The sequence below is a fragment of the Sminthopsis crassicaudata genome, chromosome 5, assembly GCF_048593235.1.
Source record: "Sminthopsis crassicaudata isolate SCR6 chromosome 5, ASM4859323v1, whole genome shotgun sequence".
In the NCBI taxonomy this organism is placed as follows: Eukaryota; Metazoa; Chordata; class Mammalia; order Dasyuromorphia; family Dasyuridae; genus Sminthopsis; species Sminthopsis crassicaudata.
Genome location: NC_133621.1, coordinates 271,488,945 through 271,510,748, shown reverse-complemented (window position 1 = coordinate 271,510,748; position 21,804 = coordinate 271,488,945). Strand labels below are relative to the sequence as shown.

General features: G+C 31.8%; 1 protein-coding gene and 1 long non-coding RNA gene across 4 annotated transcripts in view; one reads left to right on the top strand and one right to left on the bottom strand.

Moving 5' to 3' along the window:
• Nucleotides 1-20,019, top strand: part of LOC141544655 (uncharacterized) — a 160,977-nt gene extending 140,958 nt beyond the window's left edge. Inside the window, exons 42-48 of the mRNA XM_074271052.1 lie at nucleotides 940-1,010; nucleotides 1,497-1,635; nucleotides 9,914-10,171; nucleotides 11,415-11,485; nucleotides 11,973-12,111; nucleotides 19,025-19,067; nucleotides 19,848-20,019. Of these exons, the coding sequence (XP_074127153.1) occupies nucleotides 940-1,010; nucleotides 1,497-1,635; nucleotides 9,914-10,171; nucleotides 11,415-11,485; nucleotides 11,973-12,111; nucleotides 19,025-19,067; nucleotides 19,848-19,975 (849 nt within the window). The 3' untranslated portion in view covers nucleotides 19,976-20,019. The remainder of the gene's footprint in view (nucleotides 1-939; nucleotides 1,011-1,496; nucleotides 1,636-9,913; nucleotides 10,172-11,414; nucleotides 11,486-11,972; nucleotides 12,112-19,024; nucleotides 19,068-19,847) is intronic.
• LOC141544657 (uncharacterized) overlaps nucleotides 1-21,804 on the bottom strand; it is a 95,200-nt gene that overhangs the window by 69,064 nt on the left and 4,332 nt on the right. For all 3 annotated transcript variants that reach the window (XR_012482739.1, XR_012482738.1, XR_012482740.1), the window contains exon 2: nucleotides 19,681-19,775. This is a non-coding gene — a long non-coding RNA (uncharacterized LOC141544657). The remainder of the gene's footprint in view (nucleotides 1-19,680; nucleotides 19,776-21,804) is intronic.

Sequence of the window (21,804 nt, the reverse complement as noted above, 5' to 3'; positions counted from 1 at the left end):
CTTAGATTACTTGGTTAGTATCTTTAAGATACCTATGATAGGAACCCAATCTTTCTCAGACTGTCTTTTCTACTATGTTCAAGTCAATCTCCACATCATAAAGTTTCTGCCTTTATGTTCCCTCTTTCTCTGATGTGATGTGAACTTGAATCCTTTCCTGAACTAAACTACAAATGAGGTACTCTCTACCTCATAGCATCTTCCCTCTATTGGTTCTTTCCTCCTACGTAAGTGTGATTTTTAATAGAAAAATCATATTTCCCCTTGTTAATTAATAAAATAAATAGCATAACATTGGGAACTATGAAGGATGTCCAGCCATGGTTGCTCTATGTAATAAACAAAACTTTTATTTTAAAGTTTTCATATAATCATTCATGTTTCAACTCTCTCTCCCAAATCTATTCTGTTTACCACTCAAGGTGCCTATATAACATTTTTGAAATCATAAGCAAAAATAACCATATATACTCTCAAGTGATTTTTTTAATAATTGGTACAATATTCAATTAAAAAAAAAGGTGAGTCGTTTTAGTTTTTGTGTGTTTTTCAACCAAAATTTGAATTGGAAGAAAACATTTTGAAAGCGTCTGGAGGTAATTTTTTTTCAAAATTTTATTTGATATGTTTATAATAATCTAAGAAGACAAAACTGAAGGATGAGAACTAGTGAACTAATCTCCAATTGAAATAGAGTTGTTTTTTTTTATTGTTGTTGTTTTTATTTGTTTTTCTCCAATTGAAATGCAATTCAGCTGATCTTGAGCATGACTCATTTCAAAGTTAGAATCTACTTTTTTGCAATTTAGAAGTGCCCTCTTAATCACTGTCTGAAATTAAAATGAAAGCTAACAGAATATGACAACAAAAGTCTTATAATTTTCAGGATGGAGTCAAACATATTTGTGAACTTTATTCTTTGTTTTCCATTTGGTTTAGATTCAACAACTGAAAGCTAAATTCCGCAAAAGAAACACCGTACATGAAGAGTTGGAGGCAGAGCAAGAGAGGTACAGAAAATTCTTTTCTCAAGAATAGAGGTACACCTAAACACAGACAGGAAGAAAAAATCATATAAATTTACATTGCTTTTGAAGATTTCCATTTGGAATATAACAAAGCATTAAGGATCATATCTATGACCTCAATGGAAAATGTGGGTTAACTGGGTGATTATACATATATAAATATATATAAATACATATACATATATTAATGTCAACTAGAAAACTAGTCAACTAGAAATAATTCAATTATGTAAAAAAAAACTTTTATAACATATAATTATAAAAAACTTTTATAACATAATCTCATTGTTTTCATAGTCAAGAAACTTTTTAAGGAAAAATCACAATTATGACAGTATTTTAAAAAAATCCAAACATTAAGAAAATTACTACCCATTTATGTGTTGTAAAATGTTCACAGAACTAATGAGAGGCTACTTATTGCAGACTAATGAATGAAAAACTAAAGAATAAAATTTTACTCAACAGATTTACTACAGGTCCCTTTCTGGAGCTAATGAATAATGAATTTGTTTATACTTCTGTGGTACTTCCTAGAAGAAGATCAATATATTTTACTGAAAATACAGAGTCTTCGGAAAGTTCTACTGAAGACTTCTTTCCAATGGTTAGTGATTTCCCCATCCCCCTTCTTGTTCTTTATCCTAAAGTGACAATGTAAAATTTCATGCTTATTTATTTGGGGGATTTATTTTTCAAAAAAGATGATTTTTTTTGCCAAATAATAAAAAAAATTTCGATACTGGTTTTAAAGTTTTGTGTTTTTAAAAGATTAAAGGCTGTGTTTTAAAGCTGTATTTTTTTTAAATCCACAAGTATCAGTCCTTTAAGTTAATGATAATTTAATGGTGAAAAGGTGTTTAGTAATCTTCTTGTTGACTCTCTCTTTGTAACCTGGAACACTTTAGTCAAAATCTGATTGTTTTAAAAATAATCTCTATATTAATGCTTTTTTTTTTTGAAATTATTTTTTATTCTAATGACACAAAGGTGATGGGAAGAAAAATCCTGTAGTTTTCACAATTAAAGGATTAGGATAAATGGAATTTGGAAAACCAATTTAACATATTTTTTCTTTTTCAAAGGGTTCAATAATTTAGCATCTTAAAATAATTTTCTTTCATGGAATTGGGAAAACCAATTTAACATTTTTTCTTTTTCAAAGGGTTCAATAATTTAGCATCTTAAAATAATTTTCTTTCATATATATATATATATATATATATATATATATATATATATATATATATATATATATATATATATATATATATATTCATTTGAAACATAAACATAAAATAAGAAAATAAAAACAAGTAAAACAAAGCTAAGCAAAATCTTTTCATGTGCCAAGTAAAACATTGTGAAGGATTCAAAATATGTAAGAATAAATTTCTAGTTCAAGAAAACATATTTAATAATAGAAGGCATTATATTCCTAACAGTCCATTTTTTCTTTTATTTCTCTTGGGTTTACTTTTGTTCTCTGCTGTGTGTATTTTTCTTTTTTTTTTGTATTTTTCACTCCTCTCCTCATATCTCCAGGGAGGCTTGCAGATATACATCTATGTGTGTGTACACACATATACATGTATATATATATATATGTACACACACATACATGTATATATGTATATATATATATGTATATATATATATATACCTACATACATATTCATGTATACAACATATATATATATATATACCTACATACATATTCATGTATACAATATATATATATATATATATATATATATATATATATATATATATATATATATATATATATATATATATATATATATCTATCCATGCACCTATACATATTTACACATACTTCTAAAACATTATTATGACTGAAAAACAATGTAGATTTGTTTCTTGATTAAATCTTTGACTTGTCGGAATTTGGGGATTATTACTTCTATATTTTTTCCTATTAAATTTTACTTCGGACATTGGTATTACATTAGTATTTATGGCTTCTTTTCCCCATCCCTGCTTATTCTTCTTTTTGACTTAGGCTTTACCAGCTGTCCCCTCCCCTACCCAACCACCATGGATATCATTTTTATCTTTTCCCCCAATCCCATACTTTCCTCTTTATCCCATTCGTATTAATCTGCACACCTTACCCCATTGCCATTCAATTACACACACTACTGTACCCCACCTTATCTTATTACTTCCCATCTTATTTTCTTTATAGATTTTGAAGGATATTGTACCCTTTCTGATGTGTATATACCAAGAAAGAATAACACACACATACATACACATAATGTATATGTATAAGAGACAGATAAATTCATTTTTCATATTGTTCTTATATGTTAAATTTTCTATTAAATTCAGGTTTGCTTGAGACAAAATTCTGAAATTAATATAGTGTTTTGAATGTCCTTTTGTTTTCATTTAATAACAATGCCATTTAATTAAACACAGGTGTGTACCCCACCTTATCCTATTCCTTGCCCCTTAATTTCTATGTATTTTTAAGGTGCTAGCCCCTTCTTCTTGGATATATGCCAAGAAAGGAGTAGCATGCACACACATGAACAACCCCATAAACACACATGTGCTCACACACACACACACACAGAAATACATATACTACCTATACATATATACATATATCTGTGTCTTATTAAAACAGATATTAATTTTTCATTTTGGTTCTTCTATGTAAATTTTTCTATTCAGTTCAGGTTTGTTTGAGGTAAAATCATGAAAATAATAGAGTTTATTGAATGTCTTTTTTATTTCATTCAATATTATATTTAATATTTCTGGGTACAATATTTTCATCTACAATATTAGGGTTTAATGCAATAATTATCACAGTTTTCCCATTTTAAATTCAATATTTTCCTTTAATTACAAGTCAGTCATTTTTACATTTATATTTAGAATTGGGAGTTCCAGATTCTCCCCTTCCTCTCTCCCCATCATAACCATTCCTTAGCGCCCCCACAGGGAAGCTACATGTGAAGTGATGAAAAATGCTTCCATCAAAGTCATGTTGCTACAATAGAAAACAGATCTCCTCCCTCCCCTCTTAAGAAAAAGAAAATAAAAACGTATGCTTCAATCTGTATTATGACACAATCAATTCTATCTCTGGTGTGAATAACATTTTTCATCCTAAGTCCTTCACAATCATTGTATTGATGACAACATTGCTACTGCTTTGTACACAGGACATTTCACTTTGCACAATCTCACAGAAAACTTATCTCACTGAAAACACCCTACTAATAGGTTGTTTTATAAACATTTATATATGTGTGTGTATATTATATATTATATATATGTATATATATATATGCATATTTTACACGATGTTCTTATAAAAGTATTATTCAACATAATCACCTAACATGATATATTCTCTCATTGCTAGTTGAAGAGCATCCCCTCAACTTTTAATTCTTTGTCCACAAAAATGAACTGCTATAACATTTTTTGAACATATAGGCTCTTTCCCTACTTAAAAAAAATTCTATTTAGGAGACATGCCATGTATTGGTATAGGGCAAAAGTTAAATATGATTTTTAGGACCTTTTGAGGATAGTTCCAATTTGCTCTACAGAATGTGTGAATCAGCTCACAATTCCACTAACAATGCATTAATATCTCCTTTCCCCTCCACATTTATTCCAGCATTTGTCATTTTCCTTTTCTGGACCATTAGCCAATTTAAAAGATCATTCCTCAGAATTGTTAATGTTTAATTTTTCCAATCTACAGTGAGAAATTTTTCATATGACTACAAATATCTTGACTAGTTCATCTGAAAGCTGTTCAAATCTTTATGATTTATCAGATAAGAATATATATATTTCTATATTATATATAGAAATATAGATAGATATAGATATACATATAGATGTATATTTATGTACATATATATATCTTTTCATAAAAATAATACACACTAAAAGACACAAGCACTTATCTCCATTTAATCCCTCTCCTGACAACAAGCAAGCTATAGTTAAGAAATGATATATTTACATACATATGTCTATAAACATATATATATATATATATATATATATATATATATATATATATATATATATATATATATATATATATGTATATATATATACATACATATAAATCTCCCCACAAATATACCCTGCATACACACATATCTTTCCCATCACAGCCGATTCCTTCATTAAATTCTGCTCCGTAAGTTGCCTTTTTATTACTTAACTCCCCCCTCACCCAGGGATTCCTTTTTTGTCTTCTTCCCTGGAGTTTTGCTTCCCCATCTGCCTACTCCTCCCTGTTTATTTTCTTATGGATTTTAGAAGGTACAATATCCTTCATGGTATATATGTAGTGTTGACAATTGAATCCATTCCCTAGGTGAATAGATCTTAGTAACTATGAACCCTCATCCCCCTAATGCCACCTTGGGCATCTAATTTGTATAATATGGTTACTCTTTTAAGCTTTACTCTGCCAGTCTTTCTTTTGAGCTACCCTATTGCTGATGGAAATCTTAATCCTAAAGTATACATTGTCCATGTACAAAAACCTAAGCAAATTGTTCATGTTTAAACACTTTGTCTATGTCAAGTTCCTTAAAATTACTCTTTGATATTGGCTCTTTGATTTTAAATTTTATGTTAAGTTCAGGTGTGATTGATAAAAAGTTCTGAAAATTTGCAAGTTCCCTCAATTTCATTTTTTTAAATTGAAAATTGTAGACAAATTTGCTGGATGTGATATTTTTGGCTTTCTGTAGATATGTTTCTAGTACCTGTGGTCTTTTATTGTAGCTATTGATAATTCTTGTACAATTCTAATTGTCCCTCCAGTGTATTGAAATATATATATATATATATATATATATATATATATATATATATATATATATATTTTTTTTTTTTTTTTTGTTTCTTGCAACATTTGCTCTTTGATTTGGGGGTTTTGAAATCTGGCAATTATATTCCTATGTGTTTTCCACAAAGGATTTCTTTATGTGGTGATCAGTGGATTTTTTCTATTTCTACTTTCCCCTCCTGTTTGCATCACTCCAAAACAATTTTCTAGTATTATTTACTGGGGATTTATATTGTGTCAAGTTTCTCTTTTTGATCAGAAGTTACTGGCAGTCCAATTATTTTTATACTTTCAATTTTTAATCTTTTCTCCAGATCTGTTCTTTTTCTTATATTTCCCATTTTGTTCTATTATCTCATACTTTATATTGTTTCACTTTTTCTTGGTCCCTCATAGCTTCAAGGGCTTCCTCTTGCCCAATTCTAATTTCTCAAAATTATTTTAATCTTTGAGACACTGTACCTCCTTTTCTAATTGGTTAACTGTTTTTTGGTAATCTTGTTTTTCTTGGATGGTTTTCATTTGTTTTTCTATAGTTTTTCCTCAAGGCCTGTCATTTAAGATTTGAATTCTTTTTTTGAGTTCTTCCATAAATTCTCTTTAGGCAGGGAGCCATTTCACATTATTTTTGGGGTCAGAAAATATTTATGCTAAAGGATCATCTTTTGAAAATGAATTCCGGTCTTCCCTATTCACATAATATATTTCAATGGTGTTTTTTTTTTTCTTCTTTGCCACTTCTTCTTGTCTTTTTTTTTTTTTAAATAAGACATATTAAATAGAAGGTATTAATTTAAGTACCTCCAATCACTGGGTGGGGGATAGTGCCTCAAGCTTCCCTTCAGCTCTCCACTCTGACCAGGAACCTAAAATCAAGAACTCCACCCTCCTGCAAGTGCCTACAGTCAGCAGTGCCCCTACCCACCTTCTTCTGCACTCACCAGATGTTGGTTCCTTCTCGCCCAGGGCTGCATCTCAGCAGCACAGCTGGGCCTTGTATTCCTAAACATTCGAGGATCACTCCTGAACTCCAACCCCCACTCCACAAGAGGAGTCAATACAGTCCCACATTTGGGCAGGTCAAAACAGTGGGGCAGGTGAAAGTGACCATAGTTCCAGCAGAGACATTAGCTACAGAAGCTGCTAGCCTGAGGGATCCCCACTGGATGTTCCTGAGTATTTAGCTTTGAGATGGTTGCACTTCTGATATGTTAATCCTGGCTCAAAATCTTCTTTTAGATCTTGTCCTGTTGTATCAAGAGAGGAATTCTGTTCTGCCCCCAAGTCAGCTTGGTTTTTCACAAGTTTATTTTTGCTCTGAGGCAAAGATTTGTGTTATTTGTGGGGTAAATTAGGTCTTGAAATTGACCATCTTGCTTTGCCATCTTCCCAGAATGCTCCCCCAAAATTTGAAAAGAGCATTGCTTTAAGAGATTTTTTTTAAAAAAAATATAGAACCAATAAAGAAACAGTTTGATTTCAGGGTGATTACTACTAAGAGTAATAACCTTCATTACTATAAATAGATTTTAGAGTTACTGACTTATTGTAGGAAAACAGGATTTTAATTTGTTTGAGAGAAAGGGCTGACATACTTGGAAGATTTCATTTCACTCCACCAGTAAATGGTTTATAATCTTTCCAGTATAGTATTCTGCATATATTGCTTTTCTATTTTAGGGAAGGAAAGATTTTCCTTCTGCTGAAAGAATAACAAATAAATGAATACATGGAGAGATGTTTTTCTTTTTTTGCTTTTTTTTAAGATGCTAGATTTTGATAATATTGAAACATTTCCCCAACTCTGATATTTTACATCACCAGAAATTGGGGGAGATTTGAAGAGCTTTTGAAAAATAGAAGTGCTTAAATGAGCTAACATTTGCAAAGTGGTGCTATGTAAATGTTAAATAGTAGTGATGCTACCCATGTGATTTCTGAAACTCTTTCCTTCTCAGGAAATCGTAAAATGCTCAACTTAGGTTCTTAGATTCTCAGACTGTCTTGTTTATGATAGTTAAGGCAGGTTTGATGGGCCCAGACTGTTTTAATTGGTATCATTAAGATACCTATGATGGAAACTCCCCAGACAGTTTGATAAAGCCCTGATGGGAATCATGTTTTCTCAGAATATCTTTAACAGTCCCAATATCTCAATATATAACTTTTATCTTCCCAACTCTTCTGTATTACTTGTCCTCCTTCCCTGAGAAAACCCAAGTTTATATTTACTCGCTGAAAGGTGTGCTTATTGTTCAGATCTGCTCATAGGAGAGCTACAGGTGTCAGCCCTCTGTCCTGATTCATAAACAAGGAGGGGATAGGCGGGACTCAGCAGAGTTTAATCTATTCAGGATTACATCAGGGTTAATATACCTAAAGTTTACCTATTGGGGTACAAATGCCTAAGTATTCAGTGAGATTCTTGCTACATCTAAATTCGAACAATAATCAAGGCATCATGTACAAAAGTATTCAGATAGCAGGTAACAGATAATAGAATGTCTGGCTGATGTCCTCCAGACACATTTCTTAGAAGTCTGTAATTGTGCCTTCCTCCAAAGATTCTTGATACTAGTAATCAGCAAGGTTAGACATGTCTCCTGACTTCTCAGAAGGCCTGCCACCAGCAGGAGGGATAGAGAAGCTGAGCCAGACTAGATTCCCAAAGTACTCCATGGAGAAAAGGGTCTTATACCTTAACATTCCATGGCCCTCAAGACTTATGAAGATTTCTGCTAAGTCCTTTTTAGGAGTAAGCCAGCTAGGAGATAGGCTCTCCCTCCCCCTTTGCAACTTCCTTTTAATGATCTTTCTCCTTAATATAGCTGACTCTGGTTAGACTACTAAATTCCTCTATGGATTTAGCCTGCCATTCAATGGTCTACTGATGGCTCCTAGAATATTTCTTTAATGGTTTCTTTCAAATACTAATTTTTTGCTAACTCTATTGCTCTCCCAAATCTATTTATGTTTAACCCCTCCTGCTACCTATTTTAGGTCTTCATTGTATCTGTCAATTCTTCTCATAAATAAAGATACCTTTTGGCAAAGAGAATGTCCTTATGAATTTTTCACATGTATCTTAGATTTTGTAGGTAAAATTGGGAGTTGCTACACTTACCCCATCATTTTTTAAAATAATGACAAGTGACTAGAAACATTTTATTTTACTGTCAATCATTTGGTGTCTTGCAGTTTTCATCAATATTTATCGAACAGAATTGGCATCTTAACATGCATAGAATTTGGCCTCTTTAGAACTCAGTAATGTCATATTTTTTTTTTGTATCAGATATTTCACTCAGTCCTCTAGTCCCTGGGGCTGAAGGAAAACAGGTAGCTATCCTGCTTAGTTTATTGGTTTAGATTGTTGTGCCACTTAAGGAATATTAAGAGGGCGCCTGTTGATGTTGTATATTCCTTGGGCACTGATACCAGAGTTTTGCAGATGAGAAACATACTATTTTTTCTGGTACTGCAATTGCACATCTCTCCTTGACATTCTAATTAGTTTAGATTGATTTTCTTTTTTCTAATCAACTCTGACCCTTAGAATCAGTCTTGTTAGAGTGATAAAAAGGGAATCATATTTCTTTGCAAATCCTTTTAATATCTATTGTTGCTATAAGCCTAACATAACTTAAGAAGGTTTTGTTGATATCCATCTTATGTGAATTGGCTTGGTATCTAATCATGTATTAAGAGGTGGAGATTAAAGAGTTATAACAAAAGAAAGAACCCAGAAGAAACTATAGAATAAAGTAATAAATGTGGATTATTTCAACTTTATATAGAAGCTAGTAAAGTAATTTTGTGGTTTCTTCTTTCAATCTTACTTTTGTTTTGAATTTCTTAATTTGCTTTAATAATCGCTTTAGGAAAATATTTTATAGCTATAAGATAAGGATAAAGAAACACTTTCTTAAAGCTTACAATTAAGACTAATTTAATCTTAATTTTAAATGATTATTTAAGTCAAAAGATATTTACTTCTATACTTTGCTAAACTGATACCTTATAGAAACATGATGAAGATCTTCAGCAACAATTCGATGCTTCAAAAACTGTATCTTCCACAAATAGACATATGGAATCTATAAATAGATGTCTTCAAGAAGAAACAGTAGAAACCTTGAAACTGAAATTCGACATGCTGCGTCTTAAGTGTCAATTAGAAATACATAACTACAGTCAAGTAGAACAATATGGACCAAATGTTAAAAAACAAGTGAAGGAAGAGACTAAAGGAAAACTAAAAAAAATCAATCCATTATTAAAGGTTATTTAATTTATCACTTTTATATTTTAAAATATTTCCATGTAAATGCAGATTTATCATTTTCCCCCTATTATAAATTCAGAATCTTTTTCTTTAGAATTTTTCCCTCTACCTTTTAGTCTCCTTAAGCTTGGTATCACCTTAAAAAATAAAGAAAGAAGAAAAGAAATTATTGCCCACTGATGTGAATTCTGAAAATACATTATTTTCTTCCCTTGTCAGAAAAAATGTTAAATTATCTATCCATTTAGAATACTTAGTTTCCCAGATAGTTTTATGACCATAGTTAAGGCAACCATAATGTGCTTAGATTACTTGGTTAGTATCTTTAAGATACCTATGATAGGAACCCAATCTTTCTCAGACTGTCTTTTCTACTATGTTCAAGTCAATCTCCACATCATAAAGTTTCTGCCTTTATGTTCCCTCTTTCTCTGATGTGATGTGAACTTGAATCCTTTCCTGAACTAAACTACAAATGAGGTACTCTCTACCTCATAGCATCTTCCCTCTATTGGTTCTTTCCTCCTACGTAAGTGTGATTTTTAATAGAAAAATCATATTTCCCCTTGTTAATTAATAAAATAAATAGCATAACATTGGGAACTATGAAGGATGTCCAGCCATGGTTGCTCTATGTAATAAACAAAACTTTTATTTTAAAGTTTTCATATAATCATTCATGTTTCAACTCTCTCTCCCAAATCTATTCTGTTTACCACTCAAGGTGCCTATATAACATTTTTGAAATCATAAGCAAAAATAACCATATATACTCTCAAGTGATTTTTTTAATAATTGGTACAATATTCAATTAAAAAAAAGGTGAGTCGTTTTAGTTTTTGTGTGTTTTTCAACCAAAATTTGAATTGGAAGAAAACATTTTGAAAGCGTCTGGAGGTAATTTTTTTTCAAAATTTTATTTGATATGTTTATAATAATCTAAGAAGACAAAACTGAAGGATGAGAACTAGTGAACTAATCTCCAATTGAAATAGAGTTGTTTTTTTTTATTGTTGTTGTTTTTATTTGTTTTTCTCCAATTGAAATGCAATTCAGCTGATCTTGAGCATGACTCATTTCAAAGTTAGAATCTACTTTTTTGCAATTTAGAAGTGCCCTCTTAATCACTGTCTGAAATTAAAATGAAAGCTAACAGAATATGACAACAAAAGTCTTATAATTTTCAGGATGGAGTCAAACATATTTGTGAACTTTATTCTTTGTTTTCCATTTGGTTTAGATTCAACAACTGAAAGCTAAATTCCGCAAAAGAAACACCGTACATGAAGAGTTGGAGGCAGAGCAAGAGAGGTACAGAAAATTCTTTTCTCAAGAATAGAGGTACACCTAAACACAGACAGGAAGAAAAAATCATATAAATTTACATTGCTTTTGAAGATTTCCATTTGGAATATAACAAAGCATTAAGGATCATATCTATGACCTCAATGGAAAATGTGGGTTAACTGGGTGATTATACATATATAAATATATATAAATACATATACATATATTAATGTCAACTAGAAAACTAGTCAACTAGAAATAATTCAATTATGTAAAAAAAAACTTTTATAACATATAATTATAAAAAAACTTTTATAACATAATCTCATTGTTTTCATAGTCAAGAAACTTTTTAAGGAAAAATCACAATTATGACAGTATTTTAAAAAAATCCAAACATTAAGAAAATTACTACCCATTTATGTGTTGTAAAATGTTCACAGAACTAATGAGAGGCTACTTATTGCAGACTAATGAATGAAAAACTAAAGAATAAAATTTTACTCAACAGATTTACTACAGGTCCCTTTCTGGAGCCAATGAATAATGAATTTGTTGATACTTCTGTGGTACTTCCTAGAAGAAGATCAATATATTTTCCTGAAAATACAGAGTCTTCAGAAAGTTCTACTGAAGACTGCTTTTCAAAGGTTAGTCATTTTTCCCACCTTCTTGTTCTTTATCCTAAAGTTATAATGTAAAATTTCATGCTTATTTATTTTTGGGATTTATTTTTCAAAAAAGATGATTTTTTTGCCTAATAATAAATAAAAAATGTAGATATTTTTAAAGTTTAGTGTTCTTTAAAGTTTAAAGGCTGTGTATTAAAGTTGTTTTTTTTTTTGTTTGTTTGTTTTGTTTTGTTTTGTTTTGTTTTAATCCACAAGTATCAGTCCTTTAAGTTAATGATAATTCAGTGGTGAAAAGGTGTGTAGCCAAAATGTCTTAATCTTCTCTTTGACTCTCTCTTTGTAACCTGGAACACTTTAGTCAAAATCTAATTGTTTTTAAAGTAACCTCATATTAGTGCCTTTTTTTTTTTTTGTAATCATTTTTTATTCTAATGACACAAAGCTGATGGGAAGAAAAATCCTGTAGTTTCCATAATTAAAGGATTAGGATGAATGGAATTGGGAAAACCAATTTAACATATTTTTTCTTTTTCAATGGGTTCAATAATTTAGCATCTTAAAATAGTTTTCTTTCCTATACATATATATATATATATATATATATATATATATATATATATATATATATATATATATATATATATATATATATATATATATACACATATATAGTCACTTAAAACATAAACATAAAATAAGAAAATAAAAACAAGTAAATTAAAATAAAGCAGAATCTTTTCATGTGCCAAGTAAAACATTGTGAAGGATTCAAAATATGCAGGAATAAATTTCAAGTTCAAGAAAACATATTTAATAATAGAAGGCATTATATTCCTAACAGTCCTTTTTTTCTTTTATTTCTTCTAGGTTTACTTTTGTTCTCTGCTATGTATTTTTTTTTTCTTGGTACTTTTCACTCTTTTCCTCATGTCTCCAGGGAGGCTTGCATATATACATATATGTGTGTGTACACATATACACACATATATCATATATATATATATATATATTTACTGATATATATGAATATAATGTACATATATACCTATATACATACATATTCATGTATACAAAATATATAAGTACATGCACATATACATATTTACACATACTTCTAAAAGATTATTATGACTGAAAAACAATGTAGATTTGTTTCTTGATTAAATCTTTGACTTTGTCGGAATTTGGGGATTATTACTTCTATATTTTTTCCTAATAAACTTTACTTAGGACATTGGTATTATATTAGTATTTATTGCTTCTTTTTCCCATCCCTGCTTATTCTTCTTTTTGACTTAGGCTTTACCAGCTGTCCCCTCCTCTACCCAACCACCATGGATATGTTTTTTTATCTTTTCCCCCAATCCCATACTTTCCTCTTTATCCCATTCATATTAATCTACACACCATACCCCATTGCCGTTCAATTACCCACACTACTGTACCCCACCTTATCCTATTCCTTCCAATCTTATTTTTTTTAGAGATTTTGAAGGATATTATACTCTTTCTGATGTGTATATACCAAGAAAGAATAACACACACACACATACATACACATATTGTACGTGTATAAGAGACACACAAATTCATTTTTCATATTGTTCTTATATGTTAAATTTTCTATTAAGTCCAGGTTTCCTTGAGATAAAATTCTGAAATTAAGATAGTGTTTGGAATGTCCTTTTGTTTTCATTGATTATTATACTTAATTTTTCTGGTTATAATATTTTCATCTACAACATTAAGGTTTTATGTAATATATATCTCATTTTTCCCATTTCAAATTTAATATTTTTAAAATTACAGGTCAGTCATCTTTACATTTATGTATATAATTGGGAGTTCCAGATTCTCCCCCTTCCTCTCTCCTTACTATAACCCTTCCTTAGCGCCCCCCACAGCGAAACTACATGTGAAGTGATGCAAAAACCTTCTATGAAAGTCATGTTGCTACAATAGAAAACAGATCTTCTCCCTCCCCTCTCAAAAAAAAAAAGAAAATAAAAATTTATGCTTCAATCTGTATTATGACACAATCAATTCTTTCTCTGGATGTGAATAACATTTTTTATCATAAGTCCTGCACAATCATTGCATTGATGAGAACTTGCTACTACTTTATACACAGGACATTTCACTTTGCATAATCTCACAGAGAACTTATCTCACTGAAAACATCCTACTAATAGGTTATTTTATAAAATATATATACATATATATATAATGTTCTTATAAAATTATTATTCCAACAGTGATATGTAGCATGATGTATTCTGTCATTCCCAATTGAAGAGCATCCCCTTCATTTCTAATTCTTTGTCCTGAAAAATGAACTGCTATAAAATATTTTTGAATATATAGGCCTCCTTTCCCTTCTTAAAAATAATTCTGTTTAGGAGACATGCCATATATTGGTATAGGTCAAAAGGTAAATAAGATTTTTAGGAACCTTAGAACATACTTCCAGTTTGCTTTACAGAATGTTTGAATAAGCTCACAATTCCATTAACAATGCATAAATATCTCCTTCCCCCGCACACATTCATTCCAATATTTGTCATTTTCCTTTTCTGCCCCATTAGCCAATTTAAAAGACTGTATGTACCTCAGAGTTGTTTATGTCTAATTTCTCCGATCTACTGTTAGAAAAATTTTATATGACTATAAATAGCTTGATTAGTTCATCTGAAAAATGTTCATATCTTTATGATTTATCAGATAGGAATATGGCTCCTATTTTTTTTTTAATTTGGCTATAACTCTTACATTTGAGAAGTGAAGCTTTCATCAGATAAACTTGCCTCAAAATTCGTTGCACAATTACAATTGCTAATTTTATTCCCCACTAGGTTTATTCTGTTCTCTCTCTTATCACCCTGTCCCTCCTTAAAAGGTTGTGCCTTTTAACCTCCCCTCCCTCAGTATGTCCTCCTTTCTATCACTCTCCATCCTTCTCATACCCTGTTCCCTACCTCCTTTCCTGTAATATAGATTTCTATACCTGAGTGAGTATGGTATTTTTTCTTTGAACCAATTCTGATAGTTCTCTTCCTCTCTTCCTCTCCATTGTAAAATCAGGTTTTTAATTTCCTCTTTTCAGGCAGATAATTTATGTCATTCACCTCTCTCTTTCCCTTTTTCCCTAGTGTATTCCTCTCTTCTCCTTATAGTTTTAGTTTTCAAAATATTATCCCTTCATATTCAACTCATATCTCTGCCCTTTAACTATAGAAACTCCTTCAAACTGTCTGAATCAACTTCCCATGTAGAAAAATAACCAGATAATAACCTTACAAAGTCTCTTATGATTTTACTTGATTGAATATGCCCTTGGACTTTTTCTGAAACCTGTATTTGAAAGTCAAATCTTCTATTCAGCTCTAGCCTTTTTGTCATGAATTCTTGAAAGTCCTCTTATTATTAGTTTTGCTGAATAGGTAATTCTTTCTTCTAACTGCTTTACTCTGGAGATTATCATATTACAAGTCCCCAGTCCTTTAATATAGATGCTGCTAAATCTTGTATTAATCTGACTTTGGCTCAACTATACATAAATTGTTTCTTTCTGGATGCTTGCAATATTTTCTCCTTGATTTGGGAGTTTTGAAATTTCTTTTATTATTCCTGGGAGTTTTCATTTTGGGATCTGTTTTAGGAGGTTTCTTTCCATTTTTATTTTGCCTTCTCATTTTAGAATATCCTAACAGTTTTCCTTGGTAGTATTTTTGAAATTTTTCTAGGCTCTTTTTTTCCCATTATGACTTTCAGGTACACCAATAATTTTTAAAACACCTTACCCAGATTTATTTTCCAAGTTGTTTTCATTTTCTTTTTTCCCCCATTATTTTGTTTTTGTTTGTTTGTTTGTTTGTTTGTTTGCTCTGAAACATTAATATAAGTTACTTATTCTGGAAATGTGAATTTTGGTTATAATCCTCCCTCCATTGCTATCAAGAATATCATGTTCTTAAGGTAGAATCCTTAAAGGTAGAAGTTGCTAAATAGTGTGTTATTCTAACTGTGATTCCCCTGTCCTTGAATTGTTTTTTTTCTGGATGCTTGCAAGTATTTTTACCTTGGCTTTGGAATTCTGTAATTTAGCTGTAATATTCCAGAGAGTTTTCATTTTGGAATTCCTTTCAGGAGGTAATCAGTGGATTTTTAAATTTCAGTTTTACTCTTGGGTACTAGAATATCAGGACAGTTTTCCTTAATAATTTTCTTGAAAGATGATATCCAGACTCTATTTTTGGTCATGACTTTCAGGTAGACCAATAATTTTTAAATTATCTCTCCTGAATCTAGTTTGCAGGTTAGTTGTTTTTCCAATGAGATATTTCATATTTTTTTTATTTTTCTTGTTTAAGCGTTATTATATGTTGACTTATCATAAAGTCATAAGCTTCCATTGTGCAATTCTCTTTTATATGGAATTCTTTTCCTTTGTGAGTTTTTGTACCTTCTGTCCCTACTGGCCAATTGAGCTAAAAAGCTAAAGGCATTCTTTTCCTCCTTAGCCTTTTGTATTTCCTTTTTAGGTATTTTTCTCAATTCATTTCCTAATTTTTTCTCTAAGTCTCTTACTTAATTTTCAAGCTTTTCAGCTCTTCCATGTCCTGAGTCTAATTCTTACTTTTCTCGGAGGCTTTGGATGTAGGAACTTTGACGTTTTTATTTTCTGAGTGTGTTTTGATCTTCCTTACCACCACTACAACTTTCAGTGGTCAGAAGCTTTTATGTTCTCTGCTCATTTCTCTAGGCTACTTATTGCTCAGCTTTTACCTCTTTGATAATGTAGGGTTCTGTTTTCAGAGTGGAGGGGGCTCTGACCCAACTTTCAGGGATTTGGTGCATCTGTTTTCAGAGATTCTTCAAGGAACCTGACCACAAACACTCTTTTCTGCCTTGGAGCTTTTTGGACTGTCCTTGCTCCACTGTAGCTGTAAGATTTAGTGCGTTCAAGCAACAGAGTCCTATTTTGCTGATGCTGTGGTTACCATGTTTGCGACTGGGGTCACGGTAGCACTACCTATGCTGGGACGACTTGCCCTACTCCCACCCCTGGTAGCACAGACACTCTTCTGTGAACTAACATGTCCTTCCTGTTGTACCCAGGCAGAGATGTCCAGGAGCTCCCAGCACTGCTGCTGTTTCCACCTTGTGATGATATTGTCAGGGCCAGGACTAGGGCTAGGGCAGGCCCAGTGACTAGCCTCCTACACCCTGGAGCCCCAGCCCTTTTCTGCTGAACGTCTAAGTCCTCTTTGGTGTTTTTGTCCTGGGATATCTGGAAGCTACCAGTAGTGCTGTGGATTGAGAAGGCCCACCTTGTGGATGCTGGGGCTGGGTTTAGGGCTGCACAGAATTCCCATTCTGGTGTCACAGATGTTTTCTGCTGCTCTTCTAAGTTGTCTTCAGCTGGAAAATATTCTACTCTGTCTTTGGGGATGTTCTGATGCTCTAAACTCTGTTTAGATTCCTTCTTTAAAGTAATTTGGAGCATTTGGGGAATGAGTTGGCTGAATTCTGGCTTTTATTTTGCCATCTTAGCTCCACCTTGAAAGAATATATCGTTGCTACATTTAAAAGCAGGAAAACTTGGATTCAAATCTCACTCTCTGTACACCAAATGACTCTGAACATATTTGCATAGGTAGACATTCATATACATGTATGTAAATATGATACCCGTGTGTGTGTGTGTGTGTGTGTGTGTGTGTGTGTGTGTGTGTGTGTGTGTATAAAAAGAAGGTCTTATAGAGAAGAAAATTTAGAGTTAGATACTTATTCTGACTTAGAAACTTGGCCTCTACAGAGAGCATGAATGTGCTCACTGATACCGTATTTGGGACATTAGTCATATCTCACAAGTAATGAATTCCTTTTTCCTGGATATTTATGATGTTGCCACATTGATTATTGCTTCAGATGTGGCTGGTATATATCTGAGCCATTCTCTTGAATTCGGCCTTTAAAGGGAAACAGAAACTTTGGGATTCCCCCTTGTGGTGTCAGAGGACACATAAAACAAGTACCTAGCCAAGCCTATCAAAAGGGTAGGATCAAAATGCTCAACCCAGTCTCTTTGGTCAAATTTACTCCATATATATTGGAGATATCTTCAAATTCAAAACAAAATCTTTATATTTCTGCCATGTCAAGTGAATTAGGCTTTTCTTCATCACCCCTTCTATGTGTTATGGATGTACATATGTGTGTATATTTATATTTAATTTTTTCCAAGTATTTAATTTTCTGTTTTGCTCCATGTAAATTGATATACATTTTATATGTGGACTGTCTGTAGCTTAGTGAAGTATTAATATTTACAATTGTTTTAAAGTATAGGCTCATTGTTGATTTTCTTTTTAAAGAAAAATGTTATATTCAGCAAAAAAAAAAAAAATAATAGTAATAATAACAAGGGTAACATTTGCCTAGAGTAGAAGGCATATATATACCAAACCTGAGACATAACTACTATGCTAACAAAGTTCATATTTTTTTGGTATATAATTAATAGTGATAAACTCTTGATGCTCTTAATAATAGTATCATCTTTTATTAGATCCCACCTTCTATATGGGCCCTCATTTCTGAGTGTGGGGGGTCACAAAGTTATAATTTGTTAAGGGTAAATATCTGATTTGTATATGTTTCACATATCTATATATCTGGAGTAAGATAAAAAATGAGTTTTTATTAAAAAGGGATTTGTGAGTGGAAAAAATTTAAGCCCTATTTTATAGCTATATATTTTCTGATGAATGACCAATAGTCAAACTTAATTAATGTGTACATTTATTAATAATTTCTTTGGATACCTGCAATTTATAAAAACAAATTTTGTGAGTTGTTTGGATTATCTGTAGTTCCTTATTCTTCATTTACTTCATTTTTTTGAAATATTATTTTAATGTTATTTCAGATTCAGCAGGTGATGGAAAACTCTGTAGCTAAAAGTGATGATGGTATGTTCAAATGATTCATAAGTAAAATGTCACCGTTTATGCTCTATCTGATTTGTGAATATACCTTTAAAATCCCCCTAAAGTGCTATTTCAATGGGAAGAAGAAGAAGAAGAAGGAGGAGGAGGAGGAGGAGGAGGAGGAGGAGGAGGAGGAGGAGGAGGAGGAGGAGGAGGAGGAGGAGGAGGAGGAGGATGTTGTTGTAATAGTGAAATCAAAGTGTGGTTTGTATTTCTTCTGATAGGCAAATAAAATAATTGTCACAGTTCATTTCATTTTGAGCCCGAAGGCAATAATATTATAAATAGGAAATAGAGCTCGAACATAAGCATGAGCAGATAGACAACACAAGCAAATAGACTACTATGAACATAATTTTAATTGCAGTTCCTGTACCGATTGCTACTTCAGAAGGTAAAATGATAATATTAGGTGAACAATCTGATGAGTTGCTCCAATAATAGAAATGGATTTATTCAGGATCTTAAACTTTGCATTTTGAATATATTAGCTGATTTGAAATTCCAAACAATCCTGTATGGTAGATGACTTCCAGAAAATCTTGAAGTTCTCTCTATGAAATATAGTCCTTAAAACCATGAACAAGTCACTTACCTTCAAAATGCTCAGCAAACTCTTAAGACTCACTTGGACCAATGACCATTTCCATGATTCTCACACCCAGAATTCCTTGATATGATGAACCATTACTGCCAATACAAAAAATGCACATACACACACATGTATAAATTGCTTTTTCTTCTTCTTTTTTTTTTCCACAGATATTTCTGAGCTTCCATCTACATCTCGCTGGGCTTCACCAATAGTATACACTAGAAGGCCAAATCTGAATTGGGATCCAGTTTCCAGACCAACTCAGCATTACTCAAGAAATTTTAAAAAATATTAATGAACTTTAAAAAAAGGAAAAAATAAAGTACATCGAGAACTCTACTAACATCACTATTCATCAATTTGATATCAAAGCTCTGTATGTAAGACACAAGAGCTTTGACCTGCACAATCTAAGTTAACTAGCTTAATTATAGAAATTTAGCATCCTTCCGCCATTCTTTTTCCTTCTCATAGTGATCAAGCTCAGTGTGACAGAGTTAATAATTAAATGCAAAGTCCCCCCCAAAATTCTTGTACCTCTGAATTAATCACTGGTTTAATAGCAACAGGTAATCATCTTATGACCACTTAGATCATCCAATTCATGACTTGTACCATTTCCTCACACCTACACTAAGGAGAAGCCTGTCCATTTGTGGAATATTTCTTACTTCACCCACCTTGCGACCCTGCTGACATATGATGTCACTCAACTATCACATGTCAATCAGTGGAATTATTCAATATCTATTATAGCTGTTCTTGAATGTCTAGACATCTAGCCTTATAAAAATCTGGCCCTAGAAAGAGGATGAATCTCAGATGGTGGGAAAGAGCTGAGATCCTCTTCATCACAGAGAACTGTGGATCCTTCCTTTGCTCAGAGTCACTTCCTTTGCTCAGAGCTCGATCTTAGGTTCTTGTGTGGAGATGGGATATTCTCAATTTCCACAGTGATAGCTCCTCTGGTGGGATAGTGATGCATGGGTCACAGCCTTTTTTGACCAATCCCTGCAAGGACTCAAAAAGGAAATGTTCACAAAGTGGCATTTTCATGCAAGGATCGTCCATGGACACTTACCCCTTGATATCTGCACATATATTTTCTGCGCCTGAGGTAAGTCTCATCCAGATTATAGAGTCTCCCTTGAATAACCCTAAATTCATTTTCTTTTAATAAGGCTCCTTATTTATCTCAATTCATAACCTTTGGACCACTCACATTCTATTTTTATAAATATTATATGGCCCTCGTTTTAAATTTTTAAATGTGCACTATTGGTTATTTTACTCTACTTTTTTTTTCCTTTATTTTCCTACGTCTGGGGAGATATTCAATAATGGAATTGCCAGTTCTTCATTTTCAGCCAGCTAGCTAATTTTGAAACTTTGTGTTGGTAGGGTTAAAATTATTTTTTTTACCTTTAATTTGACAAGAAGTAATTATTCTTCTCATCAGAATAAATACCTCCTATTCCTATTATAAATACACTTCTTGTTACTATAAAAAGATAAATTAAACGGATAATTTTGCCTATTATCCTATTTTGCTTTTCTGTCTACTTAATTACTTATGTGCTTAAAAAAAGGGAAGGAATATCAACCTGCTCTGATCTTGACTCAATTTTCAATGTGGCCATGTAATTGAAAACTGTAGTGAAGTTTTGCTACAATGATTCTATAGTGCAGTTTAAATGGTTTTTCATATTTTTAAGAAAAAGAAATAGATTCTAAACCCTGAAATATAATGTTGCTTGAGATCCTGTCCCAGAAGTGACTGGACAAGTAGTAATGTACAAGCCCACAATGTCTTATTCTATACAGATCCCATTGCCACATAATATAAGGCAAGTTCCTTGAATTATGTTTATGATATAAAATGAGACTGGAGCCAATGTGCCACCTCTTCAGCATTGAGGGATTGAATGTTTTTCTGCCTTTTTAAATGCCCCATAGCAAAATCGTTCCTGACTCTCTCTATCCACCTTAGGTGGAGGAGTAGATAATTTATTCTGTAAGAATTTAGTTAACTTTTTCTGACCCTCCACTTTTTGAAAACGTGTCACAGAATACCGTTTTATCCTTCACAATATGGCATGACATTTTTAGTTTAGTTACATTTTA